Consider the following 18,214-nt stretch of genomic DNA (forward strand, 5'->3'; position numbering starts at 1 on the left):
CGCGCAGCGCCCCCCGGAGCTGCCACCCCACTCAGCGCGGCCGCTCTCCACGCGTGGCGATTTGTCATCGCCCTCTGCATTGCAGTTTCGCAATGTCACCCAAGAACTGCGAGGAAAAAGCATTGCGTTCAGTGTTCAGGACTGGGCTGGGCACGAGCACTACCTTCAAGCCGTCCTTTCCGTGTAACAGTCAGGTTACAGTGGGGCACTAGAAAGTTTTCAAATAAAATATTCCCAATGATCTGAGCCTTACTCCTGACTTTCAGGAAGCCGTAAAATAATTTTTTTTTCAAAGTCTGGGGCGGACAGAGCATCAAAATAAAAGCCCATTGATTAAACACTGCTTTAACTGAGGCTTTTGATGAAGAATATTAAACCCCCAGCCGCTGCGGGTGTGCTGACCGCCGGGGAGCGGCAGAGGGCACCCGGAGCCCGCGCAGCGTCCCCCGGAGCTGCCACCCCACTCAGCGCGGCCGCTCTCCACGCGTGGCGATTTGTCATCGCCCTCTGCATTGCAGTTTCGCAATGTCACCCAAGAACTGCGAGGAAAAAGCATTGCGTTCAGTGTTCAGGACTGGCTGGGCACGAAGCACTACCTTCAAGCCGTCCTTTCCGTGTAACAGTCAGGTTACAGTGGGCGTTCGCACTAGAAAGTTTTCAAATACAATTATATTTGGTTAATTATTTCATGCTTGGCTTCAGCTTGTTGTATTCCAGAACATCTCTGACACATCAAGCACTCCAAGGCGGTTTATTTTAAAGTCTGCCTACCCAGTTACGCAGTGTGAAGCATTCCAGTTCAGGGTGAGTGAAACCATCGTTAGGGCAAAACCTGCCTCTGGTACCCGCTGTTACAAGAGACGCCTTCATCATCATGCACAAGTCTTCAGGAAGTTTATACAACTAATTTAAGTTGTATAATCCTTCAGTGGTGAGAAAAGCCAAAAGAAACCGACTCTGCGCATTTATACTGTTTGTAAAATTAAAAAAGCAATTCAGCCAAGTTCTGTGGCTATTATACGAGTAAATTTTGAGTTTAGTACTACAAAGGTACGCACCTATGAAGCTGTGAGGAAAATTAGGATGCGAGTATGCATTAAACATTTCTGCTTCTCTCTTTGCAATTCTGTCTTAACAGGAAAATTAAGTGTGGGCAGCTCTGTTAAAGCACTAGTACAGCGTCCCAGGTACATACAAAACAAAACAACCTACTCCTGTGAAAAACAAAACAACAACAAAAACCACAAACAACAAAATCAAACGTAACCATGCTTTTTGTGTATTCTGCACCAAAAGCTTTAATTCATCCATGCCATAACCCAAGAAGGCCAAAGGAGTTCTACCATTAGCACATTCAGCTCATTCATCTTCATTCTAGATATAACCATACAAAATATATTCACATGAATGAATTAAAGTAACTGCAGAGTTTATCACATCAAAAGTGCCGACTCCATTTCAGTTATCAACCAACCAAAACATCACCGAAGATTTCTGCACCCAGCTTAAACAAACACACTGGTTATTTGCAGCAGTCTCTCAGTTCTTCATATGCAAACATCCTTTTATCAGTCTCACCGACACACAACCTGCCTCGCCGATACCGGGAGGGATACCCAAATGTGAGCATAAAGACTTCCTGATGATTAGACAACATTTCTATTAATGATAATTAAACTCAGGCAGCCACAGTGAGCGAAGAGGTCCTGAATTGTTGGTGCAGTACATTAAATGTTGAAACTATTCTCTGTAAGTACATTCAGGCAGCTCTGTTTAATGATTAAATGACTATTAGTCTTTCTGTAGCATGCATCAGTAAGTGAAAAGGGTGTGAATTACATGATCATATTTCTTTTCCTGCCCGAGAAAAAGCACTACACTGAACCTCATGATTTCTCCACTTCTTGTAAATCAGAAAAAACACCACAGCTGGCTTGCTGGAGGTCTGGGATATCAGTCTCAGAAACAACTTCACAACTGGGCCACAAAGTGAATGGCAGAGATGATCCATTCTCTCCCTGGGAGGGAGAGTTAGTTAGCTCCAAGTTCAGCTGACACAAGAGAGAAAGGCTGAAGTGGGCCCACAAACTTTGTGCTTAAATGTGCATCACAGCAGGAATCAGACAGGTCACCTGCCTCAAGTCCAAAGCAGCAGGGAAGTACTTTTCAGGATGGCATCCTAATTACCATCTTCTGTGACAATGCAATTCACAGATCAAGCCAAACTCCTTGCCTGGCATCGGGAGACAAAGGGGAGCACAGTAACAACTGGACACATTAAAGGAAAAGAGTGGAGACCAGCAGCAAAAAATCTCCAACTATGTTCTGGACTTGAATTTCCTCCATAAACAACCTCCTTCAAGCACCCTCCATCTCTCATTGAAATCTCTGAAGTCAGCAGGAACAGGGAGCAGGAATGTTCAGCAGCTCTAAAAATAAGGCCACTCCTAAATGCCTCTAAACATAAGTGCACAAGTTTGACAATCCTGGCCTTCAGCTTTATTTTTATGTCCTAACCCATCAGTTAGAAAGTGACAGTACCAGAAGGCTGGACAATACCTCCTCCGCACCAGGGTCTGTGACAAGCACAAGGAAAATTTAGATGCTCGAGCACAGGGCTGATTCAGGTAAGTGGGGATATTTGGCAAGCCTGCCTCAAAAAAACCCCGTTAAATAATATCAGACTGATGACAGAAAAAGCACTAGCAAAACAAGCATTAGCTGATAGCCTCCCATTCGTTACGATGCCCTGCTCTTAAAACCACACTAAGCAGTATCTGAGTAAGAAACAGCTACACATACTCCACCCCTTGCTCGTACTGGATTATGTCAAGTTTTCAAAACAGCACGGTTGTATGCAATGATCTAGAGTTGCACTAACACACACATGCAAAATCCCTCTTGATTTTAAAATAACAAGCAAGAGACCAAACAGCAACGTGTGCCTGCACTGAACTGTGTTTTGGCAACTCGATCCTTTACTGCTGAGTTAAGCACTTCTTCTAGCAGCTGAAATTTGAAAAAGACACATCCTAAGGTTTATTTGCCAGTGAGAAGCTGGCCTCGCACCGATTCCCTACTGAGGGCTGAAACGCACCCCTTGGCAACTCGTACAAGGTAGAAACATTTAACTGCTTAAGGTTTACTGATTCAGTCCTCACGTTTCTCTCTGAAGAAGCACCCCTCGGTGTTGAGTCAACACATTTCGTTCAGTTGAAACATGAAGACCCATCTGGTTACTGTATGAAAGTAAATCTCCAGGTAATTAGACTCTAAACCAGCTGAGAACTGCATGCTTACGTCTTGCTAAGTATAAGGTAATATGAGCTCTGTAATAGTACATCTGCATGGCTCACGAAGGGGAAGTTTGAGGAGTGCGTTTAAAAAACATAAAGCGACAGTTCGTAACATTTTTAGCAGAGAAGGCAAACTTACAATTTGTAGCTGCTGTACCATTTCTTCTCTGTATGCCAGTTCCCGCTTCATCTGATCTTGAAAATTATCTGTAAGGGGGGGGAGGGGAGGAAGTAGATGCAGTAATTAAAACAGAGACCACACAGCAGAATTCATATAAATCAAAGGAAATCAAACCCAATCACTACTGAGGAACTGTGAAGCACTACAAAGCCCTTCACCCAGTCAAAACGCATGCCTAACAAAAACAACTTCTCTAGTAGGAGACACTGTAGACAACAGAAAAACCATGGAAAAATCAGATTCAGCTGCTTCCCCAATTAGCAAACGTAGGCTGCTCACCCTTCACCCAATTAAAACGCATGCCTAACAAAAACAACTTCTCTAGTAGGAGACACTGTAGACAACAGAAAAACCATGGAAAAATCAGATTCAGCTGCTTCCCCAATTAGCAAACGTAGGCTGCTAAGTTTCTGTCGCTAGCATTCATTCTCGCAGTGATTTTCTCAACGGGCCAGACTCCGCAGTCATTAGTCAAGCTTCTACCAACACTGAAGAGCAAAAACTTCTCTTCTTTGCTTTGGCATAAATCTGTTGACATCAATAGGGATGTCCAACATGCGAGAACAGAAAGTGTTCAAGGATGCAGGGTTTGATTTGTAGTTTGTAACATAGTGCTGACGGCTTTGAACAAAACTCAGACTAAAGTTCCATAAACAGTGACGCAGAACTCAGAAGGGAAAAAGTCTTTGAAAGACAGATCCTGGACAGCCGGGTTACAGCACAGGCCGGCCTTCCTGCTCCAGTAGCTCCTCCTTCCCTTATTTTCCTCCTCAGTAACCATTTCAGACAAAACTTCATTTGGTAGAAGATTAACTGCTGGTCTGTGTTCCATAACATTGTCGTTGGAGGGTGGGAAAAAGACAGAAAAATATAAACAAAACTACTGACAAGCAGCTAAGAGCTTGGAGAGTTGCCGCATGATGGAGACCTAGGTACAGCGATGGACTATTAAATAGAAGAGGAAAGAAAACCCATTCCAACCAATATCATTTTGATCCGGGAAACAAGCCTGTTCTGGACCACGGGAGCGGCAAGGTGAATGCCAACTGAAAACAGCATGGAGCACCTCAACACGCAGCACTGTCAAACTGGAGAGAGCTTGGAGAAGGGCATTACAAGGCCGAGGCAGCTAGAATGGTTTCTCTACAACTAATAATTAAAAGAGTTACATAATCATGCTGGTTGCTGGGACACTAGCCCAGGACTCAGGAAGCCTGGGTTCAATACCTGGTCTACTGGCCTCTGCGCGTGTGTCTCTCCGTGCCTCCTTTCATCACCAGTAAAGCAGGAATAATAGCACTGCTTCAACTGCCAAGTGCGTTGGGAGGATTAATGGATTAAATGACTGTGGGATACTTCGACAGCACAGTAATGGGAGTCACAGAAACACCTAAATTGCAATGGGAAGATGTGAGCCCAGGTGAGACCGAGCGGCTCCTGGTAATACTCTGTGTGCTGCCGCAGTGCTGGCAGCTCACCCACTCCCAAACCTGCCGCACAGCCTCGCCACGACTTCTCAACCCCAGAAGCAGTAGCAGGAAGGCAGCGAGCAGCCGTGGCACGACACAGTGGAGAGGAAGGATGTACCTCACCCGCGGGGAAAGGGAACGCGTCCCCATCAAGTGTGGGCACAGGAAGGGGCTAGAAGAAAGTACAAGGGGGCAGAGCTCTGTCCTCTTTCACACAAGAATTTTGCCCTCTCTGAACGACGAGCAGAAGTTGTTGTTTAAAAGGCAAGGAGGCACTTTAGGACAACAAGAAAATAGCAATGAAACAAGAAGAGTGAAAAAATCTGTCAGGCTGAAGCCATCAGGAGTCTAGCACAACCACGTAGAAAAGGACGTGACGACATTGTCTTAATAAAGTTCTTCAGATTTCAAGTAAATGCCCGCAGAATTTTTCAGCCTATTCCCTCTACTCCAACTCAACCAGAAAAAGAAGGCGACAGAAATAAAGCAGGTTTGCAACTTCTCTCTTCCTAGCCCCAAAAAAGCCGTGCAGTATAGCAAGGTGACCACCTCCTGTCCTGGTCACTGAAGGCTGATAGATCCGTGCTAGTTACTACTGAGGTCCTCCAGTTTCATTCTGAGTAGGCTATATGGAGAAATTTTCCTTCTCTCCCCAACACTTTCCTCTCGACTGCCTCTTCACAGGCTCATCACCTCTCAGAACAAACAGCTCAGAAATCTTGCTCAGTCCTGCACTGCAAATGTCCAAGCTCACAGTGGAAATGAGGTGTTAATGGTAAGGATAGTGTTTTTTCCGGCAGCATTTATCTGAGTCCGAATGCTTACAGACAAAGCCATGAGCAATACCCAAGAGGAAAGTTATCAATATTTAAATAGTTTTCTTAACACAAAATTAAATACTTTAACTATCCAGACTACGTCTCCGCCATTTTATTACCACGTTGTTAAATGCAGCCGGACAAAATGCATGCCAGCCGACACCAGAGGTACAAACCAGTGGAGGGTTCTGGGCGAACACGCTGCCAACTGTGCACAGGTGCTCATATTTCTATCAGGACAGCAAATTCTTTGATTTTCTTCAAGTGATCTGATCTTTTTTTAAATTTTCTTCAAGTGACCTCTGCGTTGAGAGATCTTATAGGCAAAGGAAAACCTCATCTGCAGCTTTCAAGTACAATAGCAATATGAAAAATAAAGGTGCAAACAGCAGAAGACAAGGTCTGGTGTTTTATAAATTATCACAGGCCACATTTCAAGCAGGTACAAGAAGCCACAGAGAAGCGAGCAGCATAGTACTGCTAAATGAGCTTGCAAATAAGATCAGTTCTCATTTAACAGTGATTTCCATGAGGAGAACGTGGAAACCAACACCATTTACACACAACACTGCATAGCACTGCTGTGGGTGGTGGTTTGACGCTATTAATATGTCACGCCCCAAACGTGCTCAGTTCCAAATGCAAGACCCAAAAAAAAGGTGACTTTGAAGTTAACTCCAGGTAACCCGACAGGAGTGTTTTCTGGAGAGACACAGCATTACCTTCCACATCTCACACGTTGGCTCCCTGCTGAAACAGGGATGAATTTTCTCCTTTTTAAAAAATGTTGAGAAGGCTTAAAAGCCAAAGGCTCCCACTTACCCACAGACAGTGCAAAGCACAGGGAGAACCACCCCCACCCGTGGGAGCGAGAATTACCCTGGCAGCGTGTTCCTGTCCTCAGCAGCTTTAAGCATGGGACAGAGATCCAGTCCCCATGGCCACTCAGCCCAGCGCTGCAGTGAGCTAGACTGGGATATAAAGCCTGTTACCTGCCTGCTCTTCGCTCCCTCCTACAACCTCAAGTGTCTCCAAGCCATGATAAATCCATCAATACAATTTTAATTTTACCTCCACTTTCCCCTAGTTGGGTCTCTCCCTAGCTCCTCCCTATCCAATACCACCACAGGCAGTTAGTAACTTGGGAAACCTGGCAAAACAAATAGTTTCTAATGCCTGACCTAAAGCAGCAGCCCCGTCCGGCAGCAAGAGCCTGGAACAGACCCCATCTCTTTTGCTGGAACATGTACCGCTCTAGAGGACAAACCACACTTATCTTGGATTTTACACTTATTTGCTTTACAAAGACCCTTTTTCTTGTTTTATTATATGCGGAGGAGGGGTGGTTTTTTGGTAAATCTAAATCTGTAAATAGGTTTTACGGTCACTTGTATATATTGTTTATAGCACATGATATGTTTTCTATTTTAATCCTGAAGAAAATTGACCACTACTTTGTGGTACAGTGAAACCACATATTTTTCAAGCCGGCATACACAGTCGCCACTTCCTTGGTTGGCCGTACGTGTTCTTTTCTTTTATTTGAATTGTATTTCATGTGGTTTAATTGCCGTGTTTATTTACATGGCAATGACAGAGCATTAATTTTACTGCAGAAGAACAAAAGGATAAATGAGTGACCTGAATGGCAAAACTCCAAGATGCCATTTCGCCAATACCACACATCAGTATTTTGAGCTACACAAATTATTTGAAAATTACCTCACTCCCAAACCCAAGTAATGACTGAATTTATGCTGAAGGATGAGGTTATCCTCCTTTCATTAATATCTGTATCACCTCAGGCGGCTCTTCTCCTTTATTTATGAAGCTGTCTACATCTTTCGATATTTGGGCTAAAGATGGAGTCATTCCCAGAGTCCTCGCATTTCCTTGCTTCCCTGAACTTACCCTATCTGACGCTACAGAAAGAGGAAAAATGTATTTTCCTTAAATAATAGGAAAACGCTGTCTGTGTTCCCACCTTTTCCTGCACATCCAGGGAGGTACAACATTCCTCAGCTTGCAGCAGCGAGTTTTGGTTGACTGACTTACCTCAGGGGTACTGGCAATACTGGGTTTTGTCCCTGGAGTTTTTATGAAGGAACTCAGAGGACTAGCAAAACAGGGAGTTTCTGAACTCTTCAAGAAACTACGATAAAACAGCACGAGGGCACTTTGCATTGAATGCTGGTCAAACATTTCAGTCACGCAGGAGTTAAGAGAAGTTAGCAAATGGCAGAAGAGCCTGACAATTAGTCTGGGAAGGTTTTAATGTATCTATCTTGGCTTCCTGTGAGTCAAGTAACTCCGCAGTGCTCCATCCGCACATAGTCTCCCAGGAAAACAAGGACAAAAATTGAGAGTTTTAAAAAGCAGAGTTTAAAAAAACCTCACATCATCAACATTAGGAAAATATTGAATGGAGATGCTGTCAGACCTCCTCTGGACTTCATGAAGAAGCGAGGTTGCATTTAGGTTTCCTTTAGGTTGCATTTAATACTGAACAGGGGGGGGGACTGTCTGGGCAGGCAGCTGCAGAGCCGTGACAGCCAGGCGCGGGGAAGCCCGCACGACAGTACTGATCTCGGTGTGGTGCTGTGTTACAGACGGGCAGAGAGCAATGGAGATGCCCTGATCACTCCAGCTCTGTAACACTACACTCGCTGCATGTTGGAGGGCCCTCAGCGTGTCTCCTAGCTTGTCCTGATCTACGTGGGATTTCTCCTGGAAGCATGCTTTCCCCTGTTGCTGACAGTGTAATTCAAAAGGCCTCAATCAATAGGTCTTTTTCCATATCCAGTTCAACTTTCTGGCAAATTCACAAAAACCCTGCTAAGTGTCCATTTTGTTTTCTTTTATTTAACACATGCCCAGCACATTCCACCACCCCTGGATAGCAGCACCCCGCTCATCAGCCATGGTGAACGGGCCATCTCAAACAGCCCATCTCAAGAAGAGAAATCCAAACAGGTCTTGCTACTCCTTAAACACACGCCAAACCAGTTCTCCAGCATCATCTAGAACCACCTAAAGATGACTATGAAGTACCCTGTCTTCAAATGCCTCCAAGAAGCTGGTTAAGACCACCGACATCGCTGTACCCCAGGAAGCCCCAGACGTGTTTCTGTCTACTCACTGTATTCAGTGTTATCAAAACCAGTAAAATATACTCCAAAATAGACATCCAGCTTCGTATCTTCCCTACAAAAGACCTGCTTGGGCAGCCTGAAAAGCCACAGCAGAAGTGCCATCAACCTCAGCAGAACTAAGCCAAAGATCCTGGCAACACAACTGAGAACATACCTCTCCCCTTTTAACAATCTGACAACAACCACCCACAAATAACACCAAAACCACAGATATGTATCTTACTGAAGACTGGGAAAGACGCATTTCCTTTCAACACCTGGAATTCCTGTTCTAGTCTCCTCCGTAAGTCGATCTGTTCAAACAAAACCTTCTGGAGTTCCTCTAACAAAGAGAAAAGAAAAGTGGTTTTGCTGATCTGTATAAATAATTCTTGAAAGAACAGTTGTGGAGCAATTCATTACTGTAAGACAAAATATTTTAGCAGTTATAAAAAAAAAAAAAAAAAAGTGTTGCATAGACCTACAATAGATTTTGTGCAGAAAGCCATGAATATAAATCAATGTAATATATTATTTTAAAGTATTATATTACAGTGTCATGTATTGATTGATATATATGCATTAATCTCAATTATATCCACCCAAAGGTCCATATATTATTCATATGTTACTTGACAAGCTTAAAATATGGTGCAGAACAAAAGTGCCCCCTATTATCCTCATATTCTATTAAAACAAAGAGCAGTTTTATAACGTAAGAGGCCCTTATTTATTTTACCTTTCCCCATGTTTTCTACATCCTTCTTCAGTGAATGAGGTGAATTGGTTTCTTGTGTGTGTTCGCCTGAAAAAAGCGAAAGAAAAAAGTTATTGATTTACCGATACTGCTTTTCATCAGTGTTGTCCTTACTACGCAACTGCTTCAGAGAATCCGGAGTAAAAAGGAAAAAGAAAATACAGACAGAGTAAGATTGAAGTTTATCTACATATCTCTGCCTGCGTAGCACAAATGTTTGCAAGACTTTTATTTGCTTCTCGTTTAGTAAAGTATCTGCCTACACCACAGCCTCCTGCAGACAAGACCTGACGTCTCCTCGATACCTAGGACTAGGAGAGCTCCTCTTGCACGTCATCTGCCGAACTGACCCCTGCTTTCACTCTAACCCCTCCTGAGGATGCTCTTCTCGGAGAATGACTAGGAATGAGCTGAGAAAGTGGCAGAGCTTTCTCTACAGTCTCATCTCCTCTCTTCACAACGGGAAGTCCATGCTACCTAGCTGGGCAGGACCCCGTTCCCAAATCCACGGGCAAAATCCTTTTTGCATCAGCCTCTTTGCCTTCATCGGCTCTTTATCATCTTCTAGAGCTCTATGGCACGGGCTTGTTGTAACTGGATGTAATTTATATCCAGCTGAGATAAAATTGACATCAGTGGTATTTGCATCCAAAGGGTACACCTCTGAGGTCAACCAATTCAGAGACTTCTGTCTTAGGTTGCTCACATAACTTTTCATCATATAGCAGTAAAGAATTTTCTAGATAACAGAATTTGACTATTTCCAGATATATGCATGCTACTTCTTTCAGACTTTTTCCTTTACAAATAAAATAAAATAAAATAAAATAAAATAAAATAAATAATAAATCTTCACAAGGTGTTAAGTTTGCCTGGATGACAGTTTGACTTAAATATGAACCTTCTGACAGAAGGTGTTATTCTCATTATCCTCTGGAACTGTGAAATTTTCCTCTAATTTCTATGAATAGGGTTTTGAAACAAAAAGCTATGAAAAAATGTTTTTAAAAGAAAAACTACCACTTTAGCAGAAATCAATGGGAGATTTTTCTGTTATTTACAGCTGAAGTAGAAATGGACTCTCAATAATTAAGAAAATATTTGGTAAATAACCAGTTATTGAACTAATTGGACTAATTCTTGTTTTAGTCCAGCCCAGTAAATACACATCATTAACTCTACTGATGAGTAATCACAAGACAGACATACATGTAAAGCTACTCATGCGTTTATGTATTTGGAAGAAAGACTCATGGAGGAAATACCTTGGGGGTTTCTGAAAATAAAAAGCCATAGCACTGACTGGGTCACCACACAACAGATAAGATAGCAGCTAGTTAAAGAACTCCTACTGTCACTATGCATTTGATAGTAGGTCATCACAATAAGCTAATTTTAAAGTTGAATTGGAAAGTCTTGGTTTTTATGCAGTCAGAACTCTTTCTGCAAAACATTTATTTCTGTTTTTAAAAATCAATGCATTCTAATATCCAGTAAACCTTGAAGTCATAGTATATGAAACATATCCAATAGCTATGCATTTTAGCATCGGCTATCTCTTCGTTCCTTCAAAAAAAAAGCAACCACTCATTCAGGCATATACATTTACACAACCATATCTGGTGCCAGCAATTCCATTTTAAAAACATGTTTACGCAACACAGTGATTAAGAAAAATCATTTTTGTATGATATTTGATATAAACTAAATGTTTTCTACAGGTAAATTGTCTCACCACACTAAAAGAAATAGCAAGCTTAAAAATACATCACCTTTTGGGCAGTGGTTTGAGGTGTTTCCATAATGTAAAATGGTCTTTTTTTTTTAGTTAACATAATTCTGTTTTCAACAGGCTTGCTAACAAAAGAGGTATTTTGTTAGATAAATTAGGGTACACAAAATCAAAAAGAAGGCATTTAAGTTTAGGAAGGGTATTTATTGAATCATAAATACTAGTATATTTTTTCCAATCAATTTCTTTCATTGAGGCATTCTTTTCTGAATGTTTTATGTGCAATTTTGAGGGACAACAGACTCACAGACAGAAGGTAACTGCATTTTTCAAGGGGGAGGAAGAGAAAGGGGAAGAGACTAGACCCTAGCACAGAGCATGGCGGCAACATAGCTCTTTCCCACTTCCTCGGTTGAGCTTTCAGGGCCGTATGGTTTGAGGCTGCCGACTCACCGGGACTGAAAGAACTGCATCAAAATGAAAATAAGGGCATGCAGCATGAAGAATAACTTCTCCAGCATCTGCAGCCTCCCTGCTAAACTACCGAAAAGATTTATTAGAAAATCCCCCATCCTTGCCCCCCGAAATAAGTAAAGAACAGGGTGGGAGAAGTGAAGGTATTTAAAGGCAAAACCCAGCACATACGGTTTTAAAGAATAACCGCACTTTTAAACTGCTTTCTGATGTTCAGAAAAAGCCTCGACATTATTATTGTTAACGGTAATAACAATCAGATGGGTTTCACCTTTCCGGTCCCCCTGAAAATGATAATCAGGAGCCTGCTCTTCTCTGTTTTTCCATACTTCCCAGAGGCCTCATCACGCGTTGTGTACTGTTCTACCTTAATTGAAAGGGAGGAGGTATTGAATATTTAACCAGTTTCCTTTCTCTTAAATGTTAATTAAAAGCTAAATAGGTGTTTAAAAACACACAAACAGAAAGCCCAAAGAATTTTAATCAGTCTAAGAAAAAATCACTTCCCCTTCTAATAGCTCCACCATAACTCTCTCGGGCCTTGACTACAGACAAACTTGTAGCAGCATTTAAAACAGCAGCACTGAAAGCCGCGCAGCCCCCCGGTAAGGACACCTAGGTTTTCTTTAAGAGAGGCCTATTTCAGTTTATTCAGAAAAAACAAACTATACCTCAACTGTCTATTGGCTAGGGGGCAAAGGGGATGAAGTATTCATAGCCGGTTTGCACTGCCTCAGCTAAAGCTTTTGGTACCTCTGTTCTTCCCAATGAGCTCAGGTGCACAGACATTGTTATTCTGGAATAAAAGCACACGGGTCATATTGTTGGGTTACACAAATGGCCGCCTTATCTGGAACGTGAACATCCACCCACGGAGGAAAGCAGAAACGATGTCTGTGAGTAGACACACCTCAAATTACTTTATCAGTACTCTGAAAACAAGAGGCCCCGATTTGTACATTGACACAACCTCAGCTCTTGCGATGCCACCATTTTATTAGCTCTACGCCCACTGGAGTAGATAAGATTTGAATTTTTAATAAAAGAAACGAACAGAAACATTTCCAAATTTATTCTCCCCGAAATAAATGCACGTGGCCCTTGGTGTAGAAAACCAAACCTGACATAGTCAGGTTACCTCTTCATGCTGTGCCACCTAGAGCAATCTCCTGCAGTCCTTCCTCGGAAAGCTCTCAAAGCGCTCTTCCAACAGCAGCTAAGAATTTCCACGCTGGCCCAGACAACTCAGCTACGTCAACGGGCAACTGATTTGCCCAGAGCAGAGCTCCCATGGACCGGGAATATAACTCCGCTCTCCTGACTCTCAGCCCTGTGCCTTGTCCCCAACTCGTACTCTCCACAATTCTCGCTACACCTGCAGTGCCAGACCACATCAACCGAAATCATCCACTCGTCTGTGTCTCAGCATCGGCCCTGTTATTCCTGGACGGTACTTAAGTATCACAGGGCACACCGATTCCTGCCAACCAGTTCTGCAGCTCACTCCTACCAGCTGAGCTTTGCCGCTATGAAGCCCGCAGCATCGATGGTCTACCATGACTTAAACATCCACCGGTATTTTTAGCTGGAGAGAGCGCTGTCTGCAGACGCAAAGACCGCAGCAGTGAAGATGTCGGTATCTTCCGGGTATAAATATATATATCCATTTAAAAAATACAGGCAGATGTGAACCGGCAGACTTTCAGAGCTCCAAAGGCTCCATCTGTGTTTGAAATTAATTACTCGCTTTAAGACACGCACAGTTCTTCTGTATGTCCTGAAGAAATCCAACCCTTACTGAAAAGATTCACGCGTCGTGCATATTCATGCCGCTTTTTGGGGGAATAATCAATAGGATAATCAGGACTTGGGAAAATATGCCTATTTTAGGAAACTCAATAAGCATCTTTTAAGTGCTTTTCTGTACTGGGGCTGATATACGTGTCTTACAAAATCTGGAGCTTCAAATGTTAATTTGCCCTGAAAGTGGTCTAACTTTAAAACAAACTAGTTTTGGGGGTTTTTTTGCACAGATAAAGCCTCATTTGTAACCTCCATTTAAAGTTTAAAACATGAACATCCGATTAAAAAACATCCGCGTTGAAGTACTAACGGATAGAGGAGAAAACAGTTTCAGGATTTCAAACTGAACGTTCAAAAACTGTGACCGACTTAAAAACATGAAATGTTTTAGAGAGACAACAAATCAGTTGGCTTTTGGTCTGAACCTTATGCATACATCTGGGAAGTTCTTCGTAACTTTATTCTGGAAGCATGAGGGCCCGAAAATTTCTAATTCTTGGCTTGTTTGAAATGGAAGGTGAGATTCTCACCAGACTCCAGAAGATGGGGCTTTAAAAAAAAAAACAAACCCAACCACACCTAATATTGTGAGACTTGCAAAAAATAAAGAAATTCAACAACGTTCCACCCTCTTTTTTTGAATGAAAGGTGAAATTTTCCCCAGACTCCAGAAGAGCCTAATATTGTGAGACTTGCAAAAAATAAAGAAATTCAACAACGTTCCACCCTCTTTTAACAATTCAAAGAGAACTCCTGAGCTCCTTAGTAATAACAGAAAAGAGACAGGAACAGTAAATAAGGACCCAGTCCTACAGTCCGTCTGCAGTTTTGACTGTCGTGCGGATCCACGTAGTTACACGCAATCTTATCTACTAGTACGCAACACTGGATCCCACATCTGGAACTTCACCTCGTCTTCCCCCCATTTCAACTTTTAACTTCTTTGCTTTTGCAAACACCTTCCATAATAAATTTTTATGTCTTTTAACTGCTGGATCCAATGCTTTACCACTTATCCCAGTAAAGACTACACAACGATCCAGTCTGCTATATATAATGCCGGGCTGTTTTCAACCCTCTGCGAGCTACAGTAAATCCAGAGCAATTGCACCAATATTTGCAGAGTTATTCTGGATATATATTTAAGAGTAAATGAAAGAAGAATCTGGCTCGCTGTTTCTAGTCTGAATTTTCCTGACATGCCTACCAAAGCATTTTTTACAAATCAAAAAAACAAAAATGGGGAAATCGTAACAAGATTTGAGAAGGTGACTTCAAGCTGTTATTAACGCCCAGTTTTAGAGCTCACGCTTCTCACTAAAACAGATAAAAAAATGAGATTAGGTGACTTACGCAACTCAACTCCTCTTTAAGAAATACGCAGCATTTGCAAGGCAGCCTTGCAACGCGGTTGCGTGCCAGACACACACAGCTCTTCTACCCTTCAACTCCAGCTGCTGAAGGAAGGTCGGGATGGCAAACCGCAGCTTTCCCCAAAAGCCGGACCAGTTACGTACGTTAGTGACAGTTACCTTTCAAAACTGCCGTGGGAATTTGAATAATTTCAAGCTCTTCCCGAGCACTGCCTGACAGAAAAGGAAGGGGGATTTTCACCGACAGTTTACTGGCTAGGCAGGACAAACAGCTACGGGATCTTCCAGCCCATTTCTATTTCAGCCTTGGAAATAGCTCTGCTTAATTACGAATTTTTAAGTTCATTGACACATTGAGGGTAAGAAGCAAACACACGCACTTACAAATGATCGTCTCTGGCACAGAAAATACCGCTTTTGTTTTAAGACTCCCTTTACTAGGTTTAGTTAATAAATACCAGTCCGTCTCACACGGAGAGGAATTTCCAGGGTCATTTCACCTTTCTTAATTTTATTAGGAAGGCACAGCTTTAAGTAACTCATAAATGTATTAAGTGTATTAAAGAAATTGGAGAGCCAGAATATTCTGCAAAATGGTTTGACAAGGAAGCAGAAAAGCACTGCGAATGTAACCCACTAATTCTGGGCAAGATTAAGAAGGCCCAGTCCTACGCAGACGTACCGAGATGAATCCCTCTGAAGGCAGTGGGACTGCTCTTGCTTAGAGAGCGCACAGAAATCACCTTCGGAAACCAGCTCTGAAACATTTTGCGTTTCTTTACAGTCAGTTCACCTCAGATCCAGTCCCCAGACCTTCAAACACCCAGGTGCTGCTCTCAGTTTACTTTGTTAAGTATTTAAGACTCTCCACAGAGTCGAAACATGCAGGGTAGTACACATCTTTGAAAACTAAAATTTAGATTTAAGTTTACCGCGAAGACAGACATACAGCTACCATGGACTCACGGCGTCAATGAATACAAAACATTTGGAGTTTCAGAGAGAGAGAGGAGCTACAACACCTAAGCAAAAAGCAAAATATCGCCATAATTTACTTTTTAAAATGAGCATGGATAGAATCATTTTCTAAAAGACAAAAAAATATGTTTTTTCCAAAATAAATTGGGCACCGTAGAGGACACCGACTACGCAGTGTACTGGATTCCTGAAAATTCTTGGGCTCTTAAGATTTACTTCTGCCAGTATCACTGCTGTGCTCTCAGTGGGAATTATTTGGAAGTACAGAAGATAATTAGGTGCTATCCATTGGTCCACAACCTCGATCCCTCAACCACAAAATTTACAAAAATCTGAAACGCCGATACGGTTCTTCCTCGTACACCATCGCTAAAGCAGGTCTTACTGTTAAGTATTTCTAAAAAATACCCTTTGAAATGGGACACATTTGCAAACGTTTGCGATCTTTCAATTGTTCTCTGCTATTATATAAGATTTCTATAAGATCCCATTTCTTCATTTCCACTCCTTGTACAACTCCCCTCTCTCCCCGCTTGCTCTCTCTGTCTCATTTGACAGGCAAATTTGCAGACATTGCCTGAGGATAACAACCTCGTTTGACAGTCAATTAACCGTGAATAGTCAAAGCCAAGGCAGTTTGCATTACATAAATGGAAAATTAGATTCCTTTTTCCCAAGAAACAAAACCCTCTCCTTAAGACACTGCAATAGACAACTTAGTATCAAAACTTCTAATCACGTCTTTCCCAAACCCCTTGGAGACATTTAGCAATCAGTAAAAGGTGGTTTCATTTAATTTGTATAATGTAATTTTTGTAAATGTATTATACATTTTGTGTAGAGATCATTATCATGGAGATAATATAAATGTTGGCATAGATGTCATAAAACACCTTTAATGTCTTTCTGACAGATATTAAAAGCAATAAGCTGTGATCCTTTTTAATGGAAGGTTTCAAAGAGAACATTTCAATTATTGTCATTTTATGCTTTTCCAGCCTGTTTCATTGTGTAACCTGATACATTTCTGAAATTTCTGCTGAAATATGCCCAGCAATTAATAATCTTATTCCTATTAATGTCACTGCTTTCCACCTATTTGCATTTTTCTCAGTTATGTTTGCTTGGAATTGTTTTTATCTTTACCCTTGTACTAAATATTCAGACATTTGATTATGAATTTAAGTCTCTGTCTCTTTATCGTCTACCTTCTTCTGAGCCTACCTGCTATATCTCTCCAGAAGTCTCCTCCTGAAGGCTCTGAATCTGTGATGAAAAAATTATGCTCCTTGTTCTTATCTGAAATCCAAACAAAACGCAGCGCTTAAAATGCTTTCGCCAGCAAGAAACCGCAAACCAAAATGAGTATCAGAATCCAGAAAAAAAGTAAATATATATTTGTATATTCAGCACGCAGAGAGATGCATTTTGGATGCGAATGAATATAATGCTAAATTACCACCATAGAGAGACTATTAGAATGTTTAATGGATTTTTTTAATTGAAATCACGGACGTGGTTTATTTTTGTTTAAATCGAGCGATAGAGAACAAACCCACACAGCTCGCAGAGCTGTGAATTCCCACACCTCGTGGTGAGCGGGCAGATCCACGCCTGTACTCACCTGAGAAGGTGTCCTCTTTCGTAGGCAAGATGACTTGATTACTCTCCTTGCTCTTCTGATTCTAGAAAAAACAGAAAGGAGCGGAACGCACAAGATCAGTATCGAAAACGGCTAGGAGCAGACAGGCAGTCTCAGGCGGTTTATCAACAGTGAGCACAAAAAGCGCGCCCACGGAAACAGCGTGGTGGGGAATCCCACCGTGGCATCTTCCACAGCCACCTTGATGGAAGGAGCACATGTCCCGTCGGAAACCTGACGGCAACACGCGGGGCGGGTGAGGGCACCCAGCCCAAGATGGGGCCTGGATTATTTTCTCCCATGTGTTAATCTAGGATGGGGAGGTCGGGCCATCGAGCGATACCCACAAACACCGCCGACAGCCACGCACCTCCACCCCGCTGGGCAAGGCACCCACCGAATAAATCTGCCATATTTATTTTTGTTAGCCTCCAAGGCCGGCCTTCGGACGCCGCGTCCAGGCCTGGTGGTTTTTTTTCCCTTTACAAAAGCGGCGGCGCCCGTTCCGGGGGGCCCTGCCCCCCCCCCCCCCCCCCCGTGCAGTGGGGTTCGGGGTTCGG

General features: G+C 42.5%; 1 protein-coding gene across 1 annotated transcript in view; it reads right to left on the reverse strand.

Moving 5' to 3' along the window:
- SKOR2 (SKI family transcriptional corepressor 2) overlaps positions 1–18,214 on the reverse strand; it is a 26,466-nt gene that overhangs the window by 5,873 nt on the left and 2,379 nt on the right. The window contains exons 2-7 of the mRNA XM_009278454.1: positions 17,728–17,855; positions 17,637–17,697; positions 17,237–17,311; positions 9,635–9,700; positions 9,140–9,238; positions 3,436–3,503 (exon numbers count right to left, since the gene is read on the reverse strand). Of these exons, the coding sequence (XP_009276729.1) occupies positions 3,436–3,503; positions 9,140–9,238; positions 9,635–9,700; positions 17,237–17,311; positions 17,637–17,697; positions 17,728–17,855 (497 nt within the window). The remainder of the gene's footprint in view (positions 1–3,435; positions 3,504–9,139; positions 9,239–9,634; positions 9,701–17,236; positions 17,312–17,636; positions 17,698–17,727; positions 17,856–18,214) is intronic.

The sequence above is a fragment of the Aptenodytes forsteri genome, unplaced genomic scaffold (assembly GCF_000699145.1).
Source record: "Aptenodytes forsteri isolate BGI_AS27 unplaced genomic scaffold, ASM69914v1 Scaffold178, whole genome shotgun sequence".
NCBI lineage: Eukaryota > Metazoa > Chordata > Aves > Sphenisciformes > Spheniscidae > Aptenodytes > Aptenodytes forsteri.